The sequence below is a fragment of the Dermacentor variabilis genome, chromosome 8 (genome assembly GCF_050947875.1).
Source record: "Dermacentor variabilis isolate Ectoservices chromosome 8, ASM5094787v1, whole genome shotgun sequence".
NCBI classification, from domain to species: Eukaryota; Metazoa; Arthropoda; class Arachnida; order Ixodida; family Ixodidae; genus Dermacentor; species Dermacentor variabilis.
Window position 1 is genome coordinate 13370535 of NC_134575.1, and position 19854 is coordinate 13390388.

Consider the following 19854-nt stretch of genomic DNA (forward strand, 5'->3'; position numbering starts at 1 on the left):
TGGCGCTGCCTGATAGGCAGATATCGAAACCGATGGGAAAGTTAAGCGTTCTTCACGCAACACTCGTGCCCTCGTCGCTGCACCGATATCGCTGCGTAGTTGCCGGCGGCGATCGTGTCGTGTCCGAAGCTCTCCGCGCCTTCCACTGAACGTCGAGGAGGCTTTCGGCGAGACGTGGGGGCAATGACGTCACCATGGAAGAGCTCGACGAAAACACCAGCGGTAGCAGCAGTGGTGACAGCGATGAGCCGACGACGAACGACGACGCTAATCCACGTGTCGCTCCGCGGGAGCAGCGCTCCGATTCTGAAACCTCTGAAACACTCGTCGACGAGGATAATCTCGACGGACACCGCAGGAGGACGATGACGTCGTACGCACGAGAGTTGTTCTTCCTCACGCTCCTGCTCCTGGCGAGCTGGGCGGCGTTGCACGAAACGGCCAAGAAGACGCGACCGGCGTCGCCTCCGCGACGCTTCTTTTCAAAACACTCGCCCGTAAATGACTCCTACAGGTACGTGGTTGGCTAAAAGCAGACGTCTGTCGGCTGTCGATTACGCGGAATACCTAAAGGAAAAATCTGGCATAGCGTTACCCTGCAACACCGCGCACGAACGAAAACTACACTTTCCTATAGAGTGCCGTCGAAGTCATCTGTGTTTACCGTGAGAGCCAAAGACGTGGGAACCACTTCATGGCCGTACTCGTGGTAGAGTTGTAGATCTGTCTGTGCAATGAAAGACACCTAAGCAGAAACCACATGGGTTTCTGTAAATAAACTCGAATACATTAAACAGAGCGCGTGATAAAGAACAAAAAAGTAAACATACGCGTATAGCACATTTCATCTTCGACAGCTGCTGTTAGTATTAAACGCGTAGCAGCCGACACGTGATCTGTGCGGCTCGTTGACGGAGGTAAAATCCTTTGCGGCGAAAACCAGTAGAAACGAAAACCTACAGATAAGCTCTGCATCCGTAGACATTAGAAAAAAGTACGCGCCTTCCTTCCTTAACGCAGGGGTCAGCTGGACCCGGAGCGGGTGCACAAGTACGACGTGTCCCTCGTCCTATACTACGCGCCGTGGGACGCCGCCAGCATGCGGGCCCGCGACGCCTTCGAGTACCTGGCGTACCGGTACCGGGACCAGTTCGCCTTCGGCGCCGTCAACTGCTGGTGGCCCAACGGCCGCTGCCGAAAGCGCCACTCCCCCTCGCTCTACCCCATCGTCGTGGCGCACGTCCGAGACTTCGGAGACGTCGTCTTCCCCATGAACGTGACGCCCACCATGCGGACGCTCGACGGCTTCCTCCAACACGTCTCGACGCCGCTGGTACGTGTGACGAGCGCCGTCGACCTCGCGGCGCTGCTTCGACGCCACACGGCCGTCGTCCTAGGGATCGTGGGCGACCCCAGGGGCGGCGCGTACGAGAGCTTCTACGGGTTCGCGCTGCAGGCGCTCACCCGAGACCCCTGGCGGGACGTCGCGTTCGCCGTGGCCGTGGACAACCGTGCCGCCCTGGAGATCGGCGTCGAGCACGCTGTGACGCTGTTCACCTGGAACGCGTCGTTGGTGAGTTCGTTTTTGGGAGTCGGCCACCAGATGATCATTGCAGTTAAACTGTGGTGTTTGATGTCCCTAAACTTCACTGTAGCTTATGAGGGCCGCTATAGTGGAGGGGTCTGGATTAATTTAGATCACCTCGGGTTCTTCAATGCACAGTACATGACCGTTTCTGCATTCCGCCTTTATCAGAATGTGGCTGCTCTGACCGGGATCGAACCTGCGTCCCTGTGCTAAGTAGCACAATGCCGCAGCCACTGAGCTACCATGGCATGTGACCGTTAGTTGATCAGTAAGTGTTCTTGTAGACAAATGCTTTGTGCAGCATTCCTGTGATGCTGTGCAACACGTCCATCTGCCAAATGGATGAATATGCAGTGCCTAACACAACATTGAAAGGTCTCGAATATTGAGTGTAATATCCCAGAATTTTTTCCTGAAAGTGGCTGAAGGGTTCATACGAATCCTGGTGAGCTAAATTGTCTGACAAGCTGAACAGTTTTGGGACCTTTGTTTTCCTGTAGACTTGGCACACTTTTCTTGCGAACTTCTGGTAAGGTGAAGAATCTTCCGAAGGTTCCTTTGTGTTTGTACTAAGGCGGATTCCTTCTTTTTTCACAGGGTTACAGTGAGAAAGGTACGGACTACAAGACTGTGCTTGATTGGACGTTCAACAAAGCTCGTGAGGTATTAAATTTCACTCGACTATAGGTGCACCTTAAAGTCTTGCATTATATTTCATTGCCTTCACAGCTGCTGGCTTGCTTGCATGTTCGATTGTGAATCCTATGTGCAGGCTCGAACACTACACTGGGTGTCTCCCTCTGGCCTGAAAAGCAGGAGTCTTTCGAAGCTTGTTGAGAACCACTCAGCGCTTGTCCTTTATGCGGAGCATGGCAGCCCAGAATACTTTCAGGTGCTTAGTCATTTCTGATCTCTTCATCTGTTTGGCGCACACATAAACACAAATTTTTTTTGGTACTTGATGCTTAGTAGTCAACATGTGCACTATATTTTCTTTTAAGAAAGCACTGATTTAAAAGCACTACACAAAGAAACAAGACAGAAGCACAAATTTACTGGACAAGGCATGACTAACAACTTAAAGGTATTAGTTGCGCTTTGTCTCGTCAACTTATGTTTCCGTGTGATTTCTTTGTGTAATACTATTAAATCAGCACATTCTTAAAAGAAATCAAAATGAACGAACCAACCCCAATTATTGCTTTATTGACAATAATGTGTTATATGACACTCAGAATGATTATGAATTTTAAACTTGGTGGGCAATGTAGTCAGTGTAACACTGAAAATGTATATAGATTTTACACTAAGGAGATGTACTGCTGGTTATTGTTCGTTAATGTTTACTGCATGATGACTAACTCTTCAATGCTAATTAGTCATATGTGCATAGCTCTCTTGAGTGATAAGGTGCAAGCTTGACTTAATTGAATGGAGTTATTGGCAGTGGGATGTACAAGCCAATACACATACAAGCTAACTCAAGAATACCAATGCAGAAAATGTCTGTTTTCTGTCTGAGTACACGTGCACAACTTAAAGTCATAATGTGAAATTGGTTCTAGTGCCCATTCAGCAAAGTCTTGAATATAGCAGAGAAACTGCAGTAAGCTTAGAAGCTGCTGCCAGGGGAAAGTAGTGAAAAGCTACTATGCACTTCGTGGTGATGTACTTGTGGTGATCAGACAGTTGTTTTCACTGCGCCATGTTTTACACTACCCAAATCATTTCAGCATTGAATAGAAGACATGTTTGGTTCCTTGAGTTGCTGCTATTAATAACTATGCTTCTAATGAAAAGTATTGGGCAAAAGGCATTTTTACTGCTGTAGTCCACCGTTTCTGATGTGCTCCTGGGATGTGCAGAATGCATTCCATGTTTTCTTAGAGCCTGGCAAAGTTGAATCCTCACATATTCACATGCAGATGCATCAGCTGTCCCAGGACTACAAGTCGTGTGACCTGAAAGGTCGCTTCTCGGGCCTCAGCTGCCGGACTAACAACACTGTCAATTTTGTTGCCCTGGATGGAAGGCACTCGGAGTTTGCGCCACCTGGTCTCCTCTCTGATGGCATCCCTACCGCTGTCATTTACGCTACGAAGGTGCATTTTAACAACTCTTTATCTCCGTCTTTTCAGAGCTCGCTAATTTTAGTGTAACTACCATATTCTAGTCTGTTAATGTAGTGTGCCTGCAACAACTTCCATCTATGATGCTTTCATATGACACTCTAGGAGCAGGAGTCATAACTTTGTCATGTTTTTCTCACTTGGCAACCTTTCTACAAGGCTTCTACCGTAATACTCGTGTTATTGCCTACTTGAAGAGATTATTGCCTACTTGAAGGGACTATTGTAATTGGAAACGTTGGTTGCGCTTTTTAGACAATCACAAGGAAGGGAGACAGGACAGGCGCAAGGAAGCGCAACCAGCGTTTCCAATTACAATGAACCAACTTGCCCAACAACGCATTCTGTTGAAAGGATTATTAGTTTTTCATGTTGCTCTACAATTTTCTCATTGACACTTTTCATCTAATTATAATATTTGAGAAGTTGATTATTTAATTAATACTAATTATCTAACTAAGCAAAATTTTAAAAAAACAATCTGAGTATCTCCAAGTGACGGCAAACAACATTACCTTGGTTCTGTCCAGTTATGTGGGACACCCTGTATCCGTATGCTCACTCACGTATGTTTAGTGAGTCTTGAACAACACTTTGCAATGTGGTGGATGCGATTTAAATCATAGATCCGAGAACTCAATGAAGTACAATGTAATGCTAATGCATTTCTCTCGCATTTACTGCTAAATCACCACTGAATTTTTTCTTTCTGTAAACATAGGATGAAGCCCAGTATGTTATTCGTGGACCAGTGACCGCGCCCACTCTAAAGAAGCTTGTTGTTGACTTTGCTGATCGGGTCCTGGACCGCCACTTAAACTCGGTTGGACCAGATTCGATCGCACTTGGTAGCAGTGACGGCCTTGTCGCCGAACTCAGCAGCAAGGGCTTCCGGAAGCTCATGTTGGACACTACACGGGTGAGAACACTGGTTTGGATTAGCATCTGTTGATTTGTGGGCTGTACAATGAATTCAGTTCTGCTCTGCTGCAAAATTTATTATCTTCTGCTCACATCGCTTGCCTTTTTTCTCGTAGCTGGGTGATTTCACAGCACAAAGTTCTGCAGAATTTTCCACGAGTTCTGACTCTGTATGCACTCTATTGCTGTTAGCTTTATAATTAAATGGTTAAGACTAAGATGGTTTAGACTAAGGATCATATGGTTGAGCTCAATGTTAGCAAGCTCAACCATCAGGCAATACAGTGCGACAAGCTCAACCACCTGGCAGCAGAGCTCTATTGCAAAACAAACTCCTGTATGCACAAGAGAAGGCGTGGGATTACCACCGATGAAAGTGAGAGAGAAGAAAATAGTAAAATGTAATGATAAGAAGAATGAAGGGAGATGCAGATTTATGCACCTTCTTAGCACTTCGAACCAAAGAAGGCATCAGCTGTGGCCTTGCGCAGCTCTGTTCATTTTCAAGACATGTTGCATGGCCCACCCACATAGTATTCCGGGTTCTATTCTGATGCCAGTGAGGGTGCGGTTGACTGCATTCTTTTGGGCTTAAATAACCACTGGCCTTTCAGAAATGATTGAACTGGGCATTCTTTACAGAATTGATCATCGCATTTTGTTGCCCAGTCCGGGGCAGTTTGGTGAAAGCTATGTGATTCCGAGTTTTACCAAACAGGTTGCTCTTTCTGTCTTCTGCTGCGTGTGCTTCGCGTCAGAAACTGTGGTTGTTAGAATTGATCTTTCAATTCCATATTAGCTTTGTTTGAGTTCAACCAAACACCGGTTATTACTTTTAAATACCCTCTGCGCATCTTGTTCCAGGATGCAGTCGTACTGTTTTATGCGTCTTGGTGCGGCTTCTGCAAGGCCATCTATCACCACTTCTTTGCTACGGCAAGGTTCTTCAGGGGTTTCAAAGGACTCATCTTTGCTAGGTGAGTCAACAGTGTAGGACTTTGTATACTTCACCCTATAAACCTCATGATTGTTAATGAGCTGAATTAGATACCTTAAAATTCTGATTTATACCTGTAATCGACATGCAGAACCCATGGTAGTGTTTTTGATGTGCCGGAGGAAGTTTTTAGTTGCACATAATTGATGACCAATTATACTAACTAATTACCGTACTACCGTATAGACTCATGTAAGGGCCGCACTTAAAAAAATTTTGATGAGGGGCGACCCTTACACTGGACCGAACCTTTTAGTGAAAATGGTGCTGGTGCAGCCGGTGACTTGTGCACACCCTGGATCCACTGCATCACAGGTCAGTGCGCAGCTCTCGCCATCCGTTAGTGACATTCGGAACTATGCATCGCACCAAAATTTGCACAAGCGTGCGCGTGTCATCAGGTTACCGAACTTGATTGCTTCTTCGTTCGAAATGTTTTTTGCAAATTTTTGGCTGCTAAGTTGGTATTGCAGCCCTCACAAGAGTCTTTACGGTAAATGATAGTATTTACTTGAATTTCCTTTTGTTGCTTTCTTTTTGTACTAATATATTCTTTCCATGACCAGACATAAATGCAAACAGCTTATCTTAATTTTCCTTCATGTGCAATGGTTTCTGGCTTTGTGGGGTTAAAGCAGGAAACAATTGTGATTCACTGCTACACTTTTGCTGCAGCAATATTTCGGATTGGCGCTGTAATTGCGAGCATGAAAAAACAGTTCCCTAGAGAGAAATGGAGATGAACACAGCTTTTCTACTCAGAAGTATTGTGCTAGGTCACAAAGACACTCTGTAACTTTGCCTGGGAAGGCATAGGGAGCAATACAAAATTATTACTGTTACACTGTTGCACAATGTAACCATGCCACATGGGCTGCATTTTTGTGGTGGTATGATCTCGTGGATTTTGTGGTTGATGTCCACTCTGAGGAAGTGATCAGTGCACATTTTTTAAAACTCTTTTTTTTATTTTAGTGGAAAAGCTGCCATACTGGTGTTCGGGATGCATGACGTTCCTGCTCTGTTTGGCCCAGTAAACAATGAGACTGGGATATTTAACTTAAATTGGATCATCCCCAGTCTGCTCGGTGCCACTCGCGAGTAGATGCGAGGTGTCAGTGATTAATTAGGACTGATGTATATTCATTAATATGATTTGTTAATGCCATCAGCTAAACAATGTACTATTGCAGGAGTGGAGCTGTTATAAGAAAAGATAACCATGGCAATGTTCAGAAAACAAAAGTGCAAAATAAGGTTATTGACCAAAAGAGTCTTGAAATGGTTTACCAGGTGAGAAAAATAATACTTCGAAAAAAAAAGAGATCTGTAGCAGTATGTTGAAGTTGTAGAAAGTGAAACGGGAAAGGTGTGATTTTTGAACATACTGTACAGTAGAGGCAGCAGCAGTTAACCATGTCTTTTATTTCAAATTAAGAAGACAAGCTTGTGGTATACTTATTTGGTTCCTACTGGTCCTCCGATTCAGCTTGCAGCAATGCTGAGGTCTCTTGACAGTGGAACCGGAGAAACCATGTCCGAGTCAAGATTGCTTGAGAATGCTTGACAGTGACCAGTTGAATATACCATTACTCTTCCTTCAGCTGAACTTGCAGTACATTCAGGTGTATAAATCACAGCATTGTATAAGATGCATGCTCTACTTTTCATGACTTTCTACAAAGTTGATATAGTAAAACCTTGTTAATTCGACCCGTGTTAATTCGCAAAACCGGATAATTCGGAATCGTCCTCTGGTCCTGCCAGGCATATGCACTCTTTAACAGCATCAAACTCTCGTTCATTTGGACAGATCCACAGGTTAATTTGGACAATCCTTGGAGTATGGTGCGTCACAAACATGCAATGCAAAAGAGCAAGAGCGACGCAAGCGTCCAACTGAAACAAGATGCTGGAGTCCGCATTGCCTTAGTCATCAGCAAAAACCATACGGGAACTACAGGATCCAACCAACGTTTTATTCCTATATGTACCTTTGTAGACATTGTTCTTGTGTTTACCACCACACGTGATGCTGTGTTGATTGTGCGCCTTCGGAACTGCATAATCAACATCCACGACTCTGTCGATAGTGACTGTGATTTTGTCCGCAGCAGTTGTACAGTTTCATTCTGACGAGTATGTACTCATTGCGTGCCTTCAGAGCTGCATGGTCATTATCCATGATGGCGTCAACTTGCCTGCAGTGGTTGTGATGATAAGTGGTTTCGTTTTGACTTAGTGCAATGTGCAAGCAATGTCAAACGCGGTGAAAGTTGCCGAGGAGAAGAGTGATTCTACCACGGTCTGCATGCTGGCATCGAACCCGCCGGCTACATCGCGATACTTTTGCCAGCCAGCTCACTGGTGAAAAATAATTCGGATGTGCATGTGGTAGAGAAAAGTGTGTTGCGGGTGAAGGCGTGGGTTTTGTGCTATGGCCACACTGCATAGAAAGTTGTGAGGCCTTCGCTGCTGCTTGCACTAATCAATCACGGGGTGATGAGAATAGGAGGTATCGTGCAGCTTTTGTGCAATATGGAAACAGGATTTGCTGATTAATGCAGTAAATAAGGGTTTGTTGATGCAGTAAGCATTTGTCTATGTTTCTCTTGGTACCCTCGATGATTCAACATTCAGTTTACTTGGACATTTTTTTTCGGTCCTGGGAAATTCGAAACAAGGTTTTACTTTATATAAGCCGCAGCTGTGTATAAGACGTACATATTTTAACTCTTTTGGCATCATGAAGTTTGATTATCCATGCTTGTACACTCGTAGCAAAATGCCGTACTCACACTAAACTTCCAAAAATATATTTATACGAGCTGCAGATGCTAGCAGGATAAAACTTAAACCAACACTTCTCTTAGGCGCAGGAAACCAACATTTATTGCACTTCACTTGAAGCCATCGAAGGACTCATCCTCCGACATGCTGTCAAGAAGCTTAGCAATGTCAGCCGGTAGCATCGCTGGGTCACCTTTGTCGGCCTCTGAATAACTTTTTTTAAAGCATCTTGAAGCATGTCACTGGCATTGCCTCTGTGGCATTGGCATGCTTGGGAAAAACACAGGAACAACGATCACATCATGCCTGAACACACGCATACAAAAGCAAAATGGTAACAGGAAGCTGGAAGCACTTCGACTACTGCTATAGCTGCTGGACTTCTGTGACTTCTCGCAAAGACTGATGATGATGGTGATAACTAAGAGGTGGTATTCAAAACATGGCAGCATTTACGTGTTTCTGACTCTGCCATTGCTTCCGGCACGTGCAGTCAGCAAAAGCATGACCGTGGAAATTGGCTTTTGCTGCCAAGAGAGCCGTCACTGGGGTGTGGATTTGGACACCACTTAGTGCTACGGGTTTTTCTTCACATTTTTTTCTTTTCTTTTATGCCAGGTCTTATTGGGCACTACAACCGAACAAAAAAAAATATTGCGGTGCATCTTAAAAATTTATGGTGCCAATTCTGGGGGATTAACCTTTTCTTTAAGAAAAACTAAACTATAACTGTAAGCTAGCTCATGGGACCTCTTTTCATTTAGTCCTTTACTGCTGTCGTCACAGTGCTTACATGGTGAGGCCTAAGAGCTAAAATTTGTTGCTCCGGTCGCTCCACTGTTGAACAACATTCAAATTCTTTCATAATGCTGATACACATGGTTTCTTGTACTCATAAAAAAAATGCACATATTTGTCCAGCCAGCACTCGCAGTCTTGAGTCACGTCATTATACAAGTCACGTCGTTGTATAAGACGCACCTACACAAGTTTTGGAATAAGAAATGTGTCTTATACATAGGAAAATATGGCACAGTATGCTTTCTGTCTGAAGTTTGCCATCATTTTTTTTTTCAGGGTCGATGCATTCAAGAATGACCTGCCCTGGGAGTTCACTGTACAACAGTATCCCACCATCATTTTCTTTTCACGGAAGTAAGAAACTTTCTGTCGTATGTTGCACAATATCAAATCACAGTTATATGTGAGTGGTCAAGCTTGCAGCCACACTTATGTTGTGCATTTCATCCTATCGTTAGAAACACCTGAACCAGAGCTAACCTTTGTTGTATGGTACAGTGATGCCAGTGTTCCAAACATCTGTATCACAAGTGATGTTCCAAACTGCAGTAATGTTGTCAGTTGATAAACTGTGCTGCGGTTAAAAAGTCTTAATGGTTTTTCAAAAGGAATGACCATTTAGACTGAAAACATTGGCTACCTCTTCAAGAACTTTACCTAAAAAAATCTAAATTTGCTGAAACAATTTTCTCTCCCTTAGTAAGAAGTAGGTGTGAGCATGACAGTTTTCATGTTGATCATTAACATGCATTTATAATTTTTTGCCTCCATCCGAAGCAGTCCTCCCATTGTGCAGCCAGGCGTCGGTACAGGATTGTGACATTACAGTGAACTTTGACTGCTTCCTACTCTGTGACATTGGCAGATTTCTGAAGCTGCGCTATAAGAACTCCATCGCTTTAAGCAGGCTGCCTTTGTGTTGATTTCAGTTTGACACGATATTCTGTTCAACATTGGAATCTCTCCTTGTGATTCATTGCATGCCCGCTGCAAGAATTGTAGCCTTTCACACTGTGATGGCAGAGTTGAACTTGTACTATTTATTATCATTATCGCAGTCTTTTGTCCAAGGAATTGCATCTGTTGTGTTGTGTGAATTGGCTCTGTGTACTTATTATAGCGGCTTGGAAGCCACAGAATTCTGCACTGCGAAAGATCCCGGCTCAGGTGGCTTCAAAAAGAAAAGGAGGTGAGCTGCAAAGAAAATTGCAGTGAACCATCAAAAGGAAAGCTTTAAGTACCACCATCAAAACAGCAGTAGCTTTCTCAATGACAATGGCACTACAATGGCCATTATTACGACAGCAGCTTGAAGATGATGACACAACAGTGACGATGGTGGCAGTGATAACAGTGACGACATGCAGACCATGTTCACAAGACGGCAATGGTGATGGCATTATGGCACAGACATCATGGACCCGGGTGTCAAACCATGGATGGGGACAATAATCTTTCTTTTTCCAGCTGCTTGTCCTTCCAAAGAAACTTTGTTATGATAAACGGGATAGGAGATGCCATGAAAAGGGGATGAAGTAAACCCTGAAAGCCACGGTGGCGAAATGGTCTTGTTCTGAGCCTCAAATAGCCAAAACAATAGTCCTCCACCACTCGTACAACACCCATTATAGACTATGTGTACCTGTGATATGCAAAAATCAATCACTAAATTTGCTCTGCGCATCCGTTGCCATTTTCCTTGCAGAAAAGCGGACAGCGTCCAGTATTCGGGCTACATCACCACTACGCGACTTGTGCGCTTTGTGTTACGACACCTTCGCCACGATGTGGCGAGGCAGCTGGTGAAGACACTGTGTGATTCGCGAATCTGCCTTCTGCGAAGCCTACGCAAGCTGCAGGCATGGCGGCTGCGCTGCTCAAGGCTGAACCTTCCGCCGTCGAGGCTGGCCGAAACACACCGCAGGGAAAAGACGTTATGCAAGATGTTGCTGACACGGCTACGACGGAGAGGGCACTCATGATGTTTGTGGTTGGCATAGGGTGTTTTTTAAAACGTTGTATAAAATTTGCTGTGGACATGAACAGCAGTGGTGCAGCAGCTGCCATTCTTTCAAGCAACAGATTTTTCGAGTCTTCAGTACGCACAGCGTGGACTACTTTGTCAAATGTCGGTGCGTGTGTGTGCGTGCCGTGTGACTTTTCAAAGAGACGGGGCTCACCGACTGCATCCTCCCTGAAGAAACATTCAACGTCGACAGTGTTTTATATGACACACACATCCATTGTGGCATTGCAAAGTGCTTGCCATTTCTAAGTACATCACAACGAGATTACTGTGACGAGACTCCCTGTAATGAAAATGTCAATGCTGCAATTCTGTCAGCGTCGCACGCACATAACTTTCTCAGCCCGCATGCGATGAGGGCTGTCTTCAGCACGACCATTTTTGGGAATTTGAACGCCACAAATGTAATGTCCCGTTTTCAAAATGATTGCTCTAATAGCTGGGTCACTGGGGTTTACATAATCCACTTGAAAAGATGGTGCTGCAAATGTTTTTTTACTATGATGCCCAGATGTAGATAACATTAATTGAATACGGCCACTGCTTCTTCCACAATACTATGGTGGTGGCAATGATGTGAAGGGCCTTAGTGTGCTGCTTGACCAGTAGAACTTACTTTATTAAATTGCAGAAAGCTCTAAGAAATGTCATGGGATAGTGCCAAGCACCGAAGTGATGTTTCTGTCACAGATTGTGTTTCTGGAGTGGGTCACTGCAGCATTTCCTGGTCGTGAAGCCATTGTGCAATCATCAGCCGTCTAGCTTTGAAACATCCTGGTGAGATTCAAATGAAATGCTTTATTGTATGTTCATTTCTTTTTGTCAGTAGTTACGCTTGTTTATTGTCACTTAGAATTAATGACTGGAGTTCGCTCTATTGGCATCTGTATGCCTAAATGGTCTTTAGTCTTTTAGGATGAAGGGTGTTAGATCTTTACTAATTTAATGTTGTGATTTGCTATGGTGTTGGATTTCTTGGTTTAGCAGGGAGAAAGCTACTTGGTATGTTGTGGACATGCCTTCTTGTTATACGTTCTACGGTGAGTGAAGAAACAGTGGATTTCCTAAATGCTTGTTTCTTTGAGTCAGCATTGAGTGTGAGATAAGCTTCTTTTTTATTTTGAGACGGAAATTATGCTATTGTATTGCAATGCCTATTTATGGAGTCATATTGTCTTTTAAATGGATAAATCCAAGCCATACTTTCTGACACCAGAAAACATGAGAAAGTGTCTTAATAGCTTAGGAACGATATAGGTAGAGATTTGCGTTAAATGCCTGTTATTTTCCTTTTGGCTCCTGCTTTTGAGTTTAAAGTTTTTACTCTAAGTTATAACTGCAAACAGATTGTTGCACAAATATTGGGAATTCGAAGCGTTAGAACTTTGAACTGCTCGCGATGCATTTTGCAACCACCCATTCTGAATAACTGCTGTAAGCTATTCCATAATAATTTCCTATACATCTTTTTTCAACATTATATAATGACTGCGTAGTAAACAGAGTACATGTCAGCTGGTGAATCCATGTTGAGAATTATTGAAGATTGATCAGGAAAGACAATTATGCTTGAGAAATCTCAAATGACTCGCATTTACTGGCTCTCATTGGCAGTACTATATATCTGTGCAGTTTGTTTTCAAATGTATTACTGTTCAGTATGTGATCAGAGACCAAGCCCTGCATGAAGTATGTTATGCCTGATCACTTTATTTTGCTGTTTTCAGTTCATGTTGGCAAGATCCATAATTTTCTATGGTAATGTATTTTTTTTTTCTGAGGCTAGGCTGCTAGCGATTACAGGAAGAAATGAAAACATATTTTGAATTTTTTTTCAACTGTCTCAAAACTCTCTTTTAACTATGTTATCTTGTAAACTAGCTCTACATTGTCTGGTGCTAAGATACTAGTAAGTTTCTAAGGGGTGAAACCTCTTTGTTCTATGACAGTTGCTTAAACAGAACAGTTGCAGTAGACATAAACATACTCCTTCTCTAATCAGCTTTAAACAAATTTTGCATTTATGAAGCTGTCACTGTCAACATAAGCGACAGCTGCCTCCCATCTACTTTTTAGCATGGCCGATTATGTAAAAAAAAAAAAAATCTTGCCATTTATGATTACAGCCGGATATAATGGGATACAAGGAGTTGTTTTGAAGGTAAATTTCTGTTGGCTGAGCATTTCCACAACACCTATTGCTAAGGTTGAGAGTACTTCTGGGAGTGTTCTGATGTTGTCCAGGTTTATGGGGGTATGATGCAGTACCTCATAGCTAGTTCTTACAATAGGACACTGTTTTGACAGTGTCCTTTCATTTAGGGGGATATTCCATTTCCTAATAGTCTTAATATGGCTTGTTGCCATAGCTACACTACTAGTAAAGATATCACTAGTGATAGTTCAGCATGCCTTATACTGGTTTGAGACCCCAAATTATTTGCCAGATTAGTCAAAGGTTTTCAAAATGCAAGGAATGTATTAACACTGCTTTCCTGGTGCTATGCAGAGAGTTTGCAATGCCTGCTGGAACAAAATTGTACCACAGTGCTAGAAATCAAGTTATGGAGAAAATTCCCATGCAAAAGCATTAAGCTATATAATTGATGGTGGTACCTACAGGGTGCCATGTTGTAATAGAATTGTAAGCTTTTCGAACTGTCCTGGAAAAAAAAAAGTAATAAATGAGATGCTCCTACTGTCAATAGATCTGTGGACCATGAATGTCGAATAGGCGCATGCCATTATGATGGTCTCCAAATTTTCAAAAGTAAAGCTTTCTCATGCTCACTGTGCTGCAATGTTCGTAAGACTTTATAGATTATGCCAGATTTATGTTTCTAAAGAATGATTTGCGTTGAATTTTGGTCTGCCATTGGTGTGGACAAATGCTCAACTCCAGAGCTTGAGGCACTCGTAAGCGCCCTGTTTGCTTGCCTTCTACCTTGATGCTTGGGAAGCATTGCGCATACACAAGCATAAACCAATCAGGTACATGTACAGTCTTGAGCAAAAGCAATGGACCCCTGTGAGAACGTTGCTGGACTGCACTGAACTACATCACTGTGCCAACCACTTCCTTGCCAATTGAGCTCATACCGTGCTGAGAACCATGCAGTCTGCACGTGCATCCTATATTGCTCGTCAGCATGACCGTTTGCTCGGTCTGATATGCTGCGCTACTCCTTGGCGAGTTCTGTATAAGCCACCGCTGCCTGCCACGTATGGCTTGGCAGGATCTTGTAGTAGGGGCACCTTATGGTGTCCCGCTATCTTCCAGCACAGCATAGGACTGTTAAGAAAAAAACATGCAGGTAGTGCCAGCTGTCTCAAAACTGGGGCAGCGGTAGTGTGAAGCTTAGGATAAAGCCAAGATCATGCCAAACCAATATAGGGCAGAGATACGCACTACGTGAGCCTCACAGATGAGCTCAATGGCATGGAAGTAGGTAGCGTTGTGATACGGTTCAGCATAGTCCAGCCATGTGCTAACAGGGGTCAGTTACCTTTGCTCACGACAGTACATGAAGACATGAAGTCTTCATGAGCATGAGATACGTGAACACACGAGGACACAATGAAAATATATGTGCCAAACAGTGGCTAGTAATCCAGCATTTATTACTGCAATTTTTTATGAAGCCTTCTGTAGAAGAGTATAGTGATGACTAATTGCATCTGTGAACAAATTTTCCATGAAATACGTTACATTTTATATTACCATGACATTCTTGTTTATCACTATACCTACCTCAATATGTTTTCAAATTTTTTGTCATAATGATGTTAACCCAAAGGCTTTGTTCTATTTTCATCTTCCTTATCTTTTTCTTGGTAGGTTTTGTATGATTGCTTAGTTATGATTTTCTAACTTTCCGATTGTTTGACCGTTATTATTGAATGTAAAAAAAATCCAGGGTAGTCAAGTCAGGGCAGGTTGGAATGGTATTCACGGCTGCTTTATCATGTTTACCGATTTTTCACGGCCACTATGAAGCATTAGTTCTCACAATGTACTAGTTCATAGTTCACATGCATCTGTAATAGTGTCCGGTTCTAGGGATACGGTATATGAGGCTAGGAATTGCATACGGTCCAACAGTTTTTTGTTTTGTTTTATTATCTCTATATCTTGAAAGAGTCTATTACTCCCTTCATTCGTATTATAAGCACTGGTTCAGGCTTTTGGTCATTCATGTAGACGTAGACTGCAAGACCCTGTTTGGTGATATGTTTTGTCTTACGTGATATTCAAATTAATGTGCTGGTATCTAGTGATGCCACATAAGTTAATTTTGTCTTCAGACTTCGTCCTGCTGAATAGTGTCTGCAGTGGCTGTTGCTAATGTTGTTGCAAGTGGCATCTTTGTACACGGTGCATGAAATTTTGTGCCTTACTTTGGGACAAACTCTATTACTTTCTCTGTACAGTCTGCCTAGATTTGCTGGGGTGGTGAGTAAATGGCAGCGTTTCGTCAAACTTTGTGTCAGCCACTTCGGTAATGGTTCAATATGTCATCTAGCATATGATTACTATTCTTGCATCAGTGAAAATGCAGTGGTGCTGTTCTAAAGTTATTCCTGTACTTTCAACGACTTTTCTGGGGAGTGTGTCGGGCTGCTCAATGCAAATAATTTAAATAAATTGCTCGCATCTCGTCAATCTTTCATTGATGTGGAATGTTGCAATTTTGTTCTCTCTTTCGGTGTTCGTTGTGGGCAACATTGTGGATATTTTAATTGTGGCTAGTTGAATTGACTCGTTTTCGTCTGGCCCACGTGATAATCCTGACAGTACACCTCTGTGCATTCTTGTTAGTGCACTTCCCTTGCAACATATTCTTCCTAACTGAATTATGGCAGTACTTAGACTTAGGTGCACGTTAAAAGGCTCCTCACTAGGCCCTACCGGTAATTTTTGTTGTGTACACACTTCTCTACTGAAGGCAATGTAGGCAGAGAAATGAGTAACTCTCTTAAAATTTTAGTTCACACTACTTAAAAAGCTCACAGAAAAAAAATGGTGTCATAAAAAAACATCTTGAAACCAAAAAAGAAAGAAAGCATGTCTGCAAATGTGTGCACATGTTGTGAAAACATTTCGTGAGCTGCTCGCAGCCGTTTCCTTTTCTTCTTTCTTTTTTTTACTGCTGCCTCAGCCGAGATATGGCACCCTTTATTGGAAGCAGGGCAAACCAAGATGTAGGCGGACAAACTCGCGTGATTTGAATACCTCAACTTCTCACAACGGCATACTTGGCTTTAGGAAGAGAGTCCACAAGCATGGACGCTGGTAGCGAGCAGGAGTACTTGTGAAGGTGCTCGCAACCATCTTCACTTTTTTTTTTCAGCGGCCGCACCAGCGCAATTTTAATGTCTCTTAATTTTCTCCTCGGGAGTACTCGGCTTTAGAAAAAGTGTCCACAAATGTGGACACTGGTAGCGAAGAGGATACACTGCAAGTTGTAAAGCGCCGTATGGGGAATATTTTCGACCGCAGGAATATTTCAAATCGGTTCATTGTTAGAGTAGATAGGAGAAATTGGAATAACGTGTCGCCATGCGGCCAGAAGGCGAGCTTCGCTGCCGACATTGACGCTCTGTTTTCGTCACGACTAGCGTCCGCGAGGGGCGTCCCTTTGCTGACATTTTTAAAGTAAACATGTCCGCAATAGGGATTAGTGAGAGGCGATTGGAGGATTGGTGGAATAAAAGTAGGGAAACGACAAAAAATGTAGACGTACAAAAGCACAGTTCGCAATAGGGGATCAGAAAATTTGGTTGTCGGAGTTCATAGTGTTTTTTTTATTGTTTAACCTAGGTAGGACATTAGGCAGTATCAAGAGCTTGGTGGCGCAACCCACCGCCCCGTTACAAAGGGGACGCTTATAACATCCATCCACCCATTTTGGGATGGATGGATGGATGAATGAGGCTCAACAGAAACTCGATGCTCAACCCTTTGAATCGGATGGATGGATAAGTGGATGGATGTCATGAGCGTCCCCTTTGGAACGGGGCGGTGGGTTGCGCCACAAAGCTCTTGCTATTATACTGCTGAATGTCCTACCTAAGTTAAACAATGAAAAATAAAAAAATAAACACTATGAACTGCCACACCCAAATTGTCGGATCCCTTATTGCTAACTGTGCTTTTGTACGTCTCCGTTTTTTGTCGTTTCCCTACTTCCACCAATCCTCCAATCGCCTCTTACTAATGCCTACTGCAGACATGTTTACTTTTCCACTGCTCCCGCGGAACCCAAGGTTATAGTGTATTATTTTAGTACACTATACCCAAGGGTTTCAAGGAGGCCAGTGGTGCATCCTTGAATCGGACGCGGCGGCGCGCGCCACCTTGCCTTGAATGGTACTATATGCATGCATACCTATGTATTTACTCCTTTACTTTTGCGTTGATATTACCCACCAATCAGCCTCCGTTAAGTTATTTCTACCTGTTCAAAGTCTATTTTACTCAGCGCCACCTCCCGCCCACGGATAAGCGTGGCATCGAGGCACCCCAGCCATCTTCCATGCCGTAGCCGAGAAACCGCGTCACGTTTACGACACGAGCCCCGCCTCCTTTTTTAATGCATCCGCATTAGGGGAGTCGAAGTGGAGAATAGTGTGAAGTGTGAAGCCGGTTCGAGGTATACGAAGCTGGTCACGTGGCAGAGGTAGAGAGCGGATGGGAGAGCATACAAGAGCTGACCAATAGGAAAGCTTAGCAGAGCGTGGGCAGTCTAGAAGCCACTCGGAACTGGGTAGGAAGGGGAGAGAGCAGTACTATTGGCCTCTAGCTTCACCACTGGAAAAGCTGGCGCCACCGTCGGCGTGACGTGCTAGGAGGGATCACGTGGACGTAGCGGCCGCGTCGGCTGCTTCGGGAGCGCCGAAGCGAGCTGAAAACGAGTTTAAATTCCCTTGTACGCTGCGGTCCTCATTTAGTGGCGAAATTTCCCCGCTTCGAGTGTCTCCTTTACAACGCTTGAAAGCACTACATATAGGTAGTGGCTGCCTTTGAAGGCGCGCAACATGGAAGGCTACTGCTCGGTGCCACAGGGCCGGACGCGCGTAACGGAGGCCGGTGTCAGCCTTATTCACACGTAGCCGCAGGACAAGAAGCTGCGTGAAGCTTGGCTCGCGAAACATAAAACCGGCAAACAGTCATCGGCTACAACTCGGGTATGCAGCAAGCACAGATGCAAGGAAGATTTCTGCTACGGCGCCCGGTCTCCGATGTTCTGAAAACGCGCACTGAGACGCTCGCCCGAGTCCGCTGCCCGACTAATGTCATGACGGTTTGGTCTATGAACTTGTCGATGCTATAGATACTGGCAAGTTCAGTGGAGTGGAAAGGCAGCGGTAAGAAGCACATTTAAAGAAAGCATGGCAGATGGTCATGTTTGTGTTATGAATTAATGCACTGGATTACAAGAAAGGAGCAGCGGGAAATTACACGCTGAGAACACCGATAAACATACAGTGCGACGCAACTCGAGAAATAATATTGAAAGGACAAAGAATTTAGAAGAAAAAAAAGATTGAATCGTCGCGACGGCACATCACAGTCCCTGTAAAAGTCGAAGTCTCTACAATGAAATTATTTTTGAAAAGCTCTGATAGCGCCCACGCAACAATGGTTGCTTGTATACTGTCAAATGCTCATATTCTGCGGCCTAAATCTCATGGCACGGTGCGAAAACGCGCGTGCGGAGAAAGCGAAACAGTGCGCGGACAAGCGTGCAGACGCGCAGTCGGTCGCTGCGAATCTGCGCGATCGCTGCATTGAGTCGTTCTATTACGCTCCATTTAGTTATACAAACACTATAAGAACATATTTCACATAGTTTGCTCTCAGCGTTTACCTACCTTTCACGCAAGAAGCCGGTTCGGGCGACTTCATCGCGGCGACCTCGCACAGTGGCGTTCACTGTACGTATTCGGTAAAGCGATAGGGTCTGTAAACGATTGTGTGCTTTCAGTTTGCCCAAGATTATTATTTAGACAGTAAAAAACGTCTCTCGTTTCGAAAGTACCTACAGAAATGTCCGGGAGAGCTCGCGCGTGCTGTTTTCAGTGAGCGCTGACAGCAAAACCTATGAAGAGCGCGCCGCGTGATCCCTCATACTACGCCAGCGAGGCGCTTCCGATAGATGGCGACTCCGTAACTCCTCGCCGCCATAAAAAACCTTCACTCCCTCTAACAGCACAGCTGCAAATGGGTGCTCGAGAGAGCGAAAAGGCGGCGGCGCTGAAATCTGTTCTGGACTACCGCAAGTCGCACTTCGCTTCTCGAAGAGGCTGGACGTGTCGCCGAGCGAGCTAAAACTATTCGCGATGCTAGAGTTACGACGTGATGTTTATAACGCATTTATTTCTCTCATTTGCCGCTTAATCGTCGCTGACTTCTTTCCATTATCTCTTTTTGTGTGTGCATGCATATGTGGGCTGTGCGAGAGCACGATCTTCCAGTGGTGGTTTAATTTGCGTGTTAATTCAGTGGATAACTTACCGAAGTCACCTGCCGTAATCGGTGACGTTACCAAGATCGAGTTACGTTGGTTTATGCGGTCGACCTTGATTCTCCGACAGAAAG

The 19854-nt window shown here is 44.1% G+C and overlaps 1 protein-coding gene across 1 annotated transcript; it reads left to right on the top strand.

Moving 5' to 3' along the window:
- The first annotated feature begins 2 nt into the window (after nt 1–2).
- On the top strand, nt 3–15922 carry LOC142589663 (thioredoxin domain-containing protein 11-like). The gene is made up of 9 exons (XM_075701196.1): nt 3–514; nt 1021–1573; nt 2186–2251; nt 2361–2480; nt 3514–3690; nt 4439–4636; nt 5503–5615; nt 9503–9580; nt 10932–15922. Exons 1-9 carry the CDS (start codon nt 195–197, stop codon nt 11206–11208), a joined length of 1902 nt encoding a protein of 633 aa, XP_075557311.1. The 5' UTR covers nt 3–194; the 3' UTR covers nt 11209–15922.
- The last annotated feature ends 3932 nt before the right edge of the window (nt 15923–19854 follow it).

Coding starts and splice junctions, on each gene's coding strand:
- LOC142589663 (XM_075701196.1), top strand. CDS start 195: ATGGAAGAGCTCGACGAAAACACCAGCGGTAGCAGCAGTGGTGACAGC. Junction 5,616..9,502: donor AAAGGACTCATCTTTGCTAG/GTGAGTCAACAG, acceptor TTTTTTTTTCAG/GGTCGATGCATTCAAGAATG. Junction 9,581..10,931: donor ATCATTTTCTTTTCACGGAA/GTAAGAAACTTT, acceptor TTTTCCTTGCAG/AAAAGCGGACAGCGTCCAGT.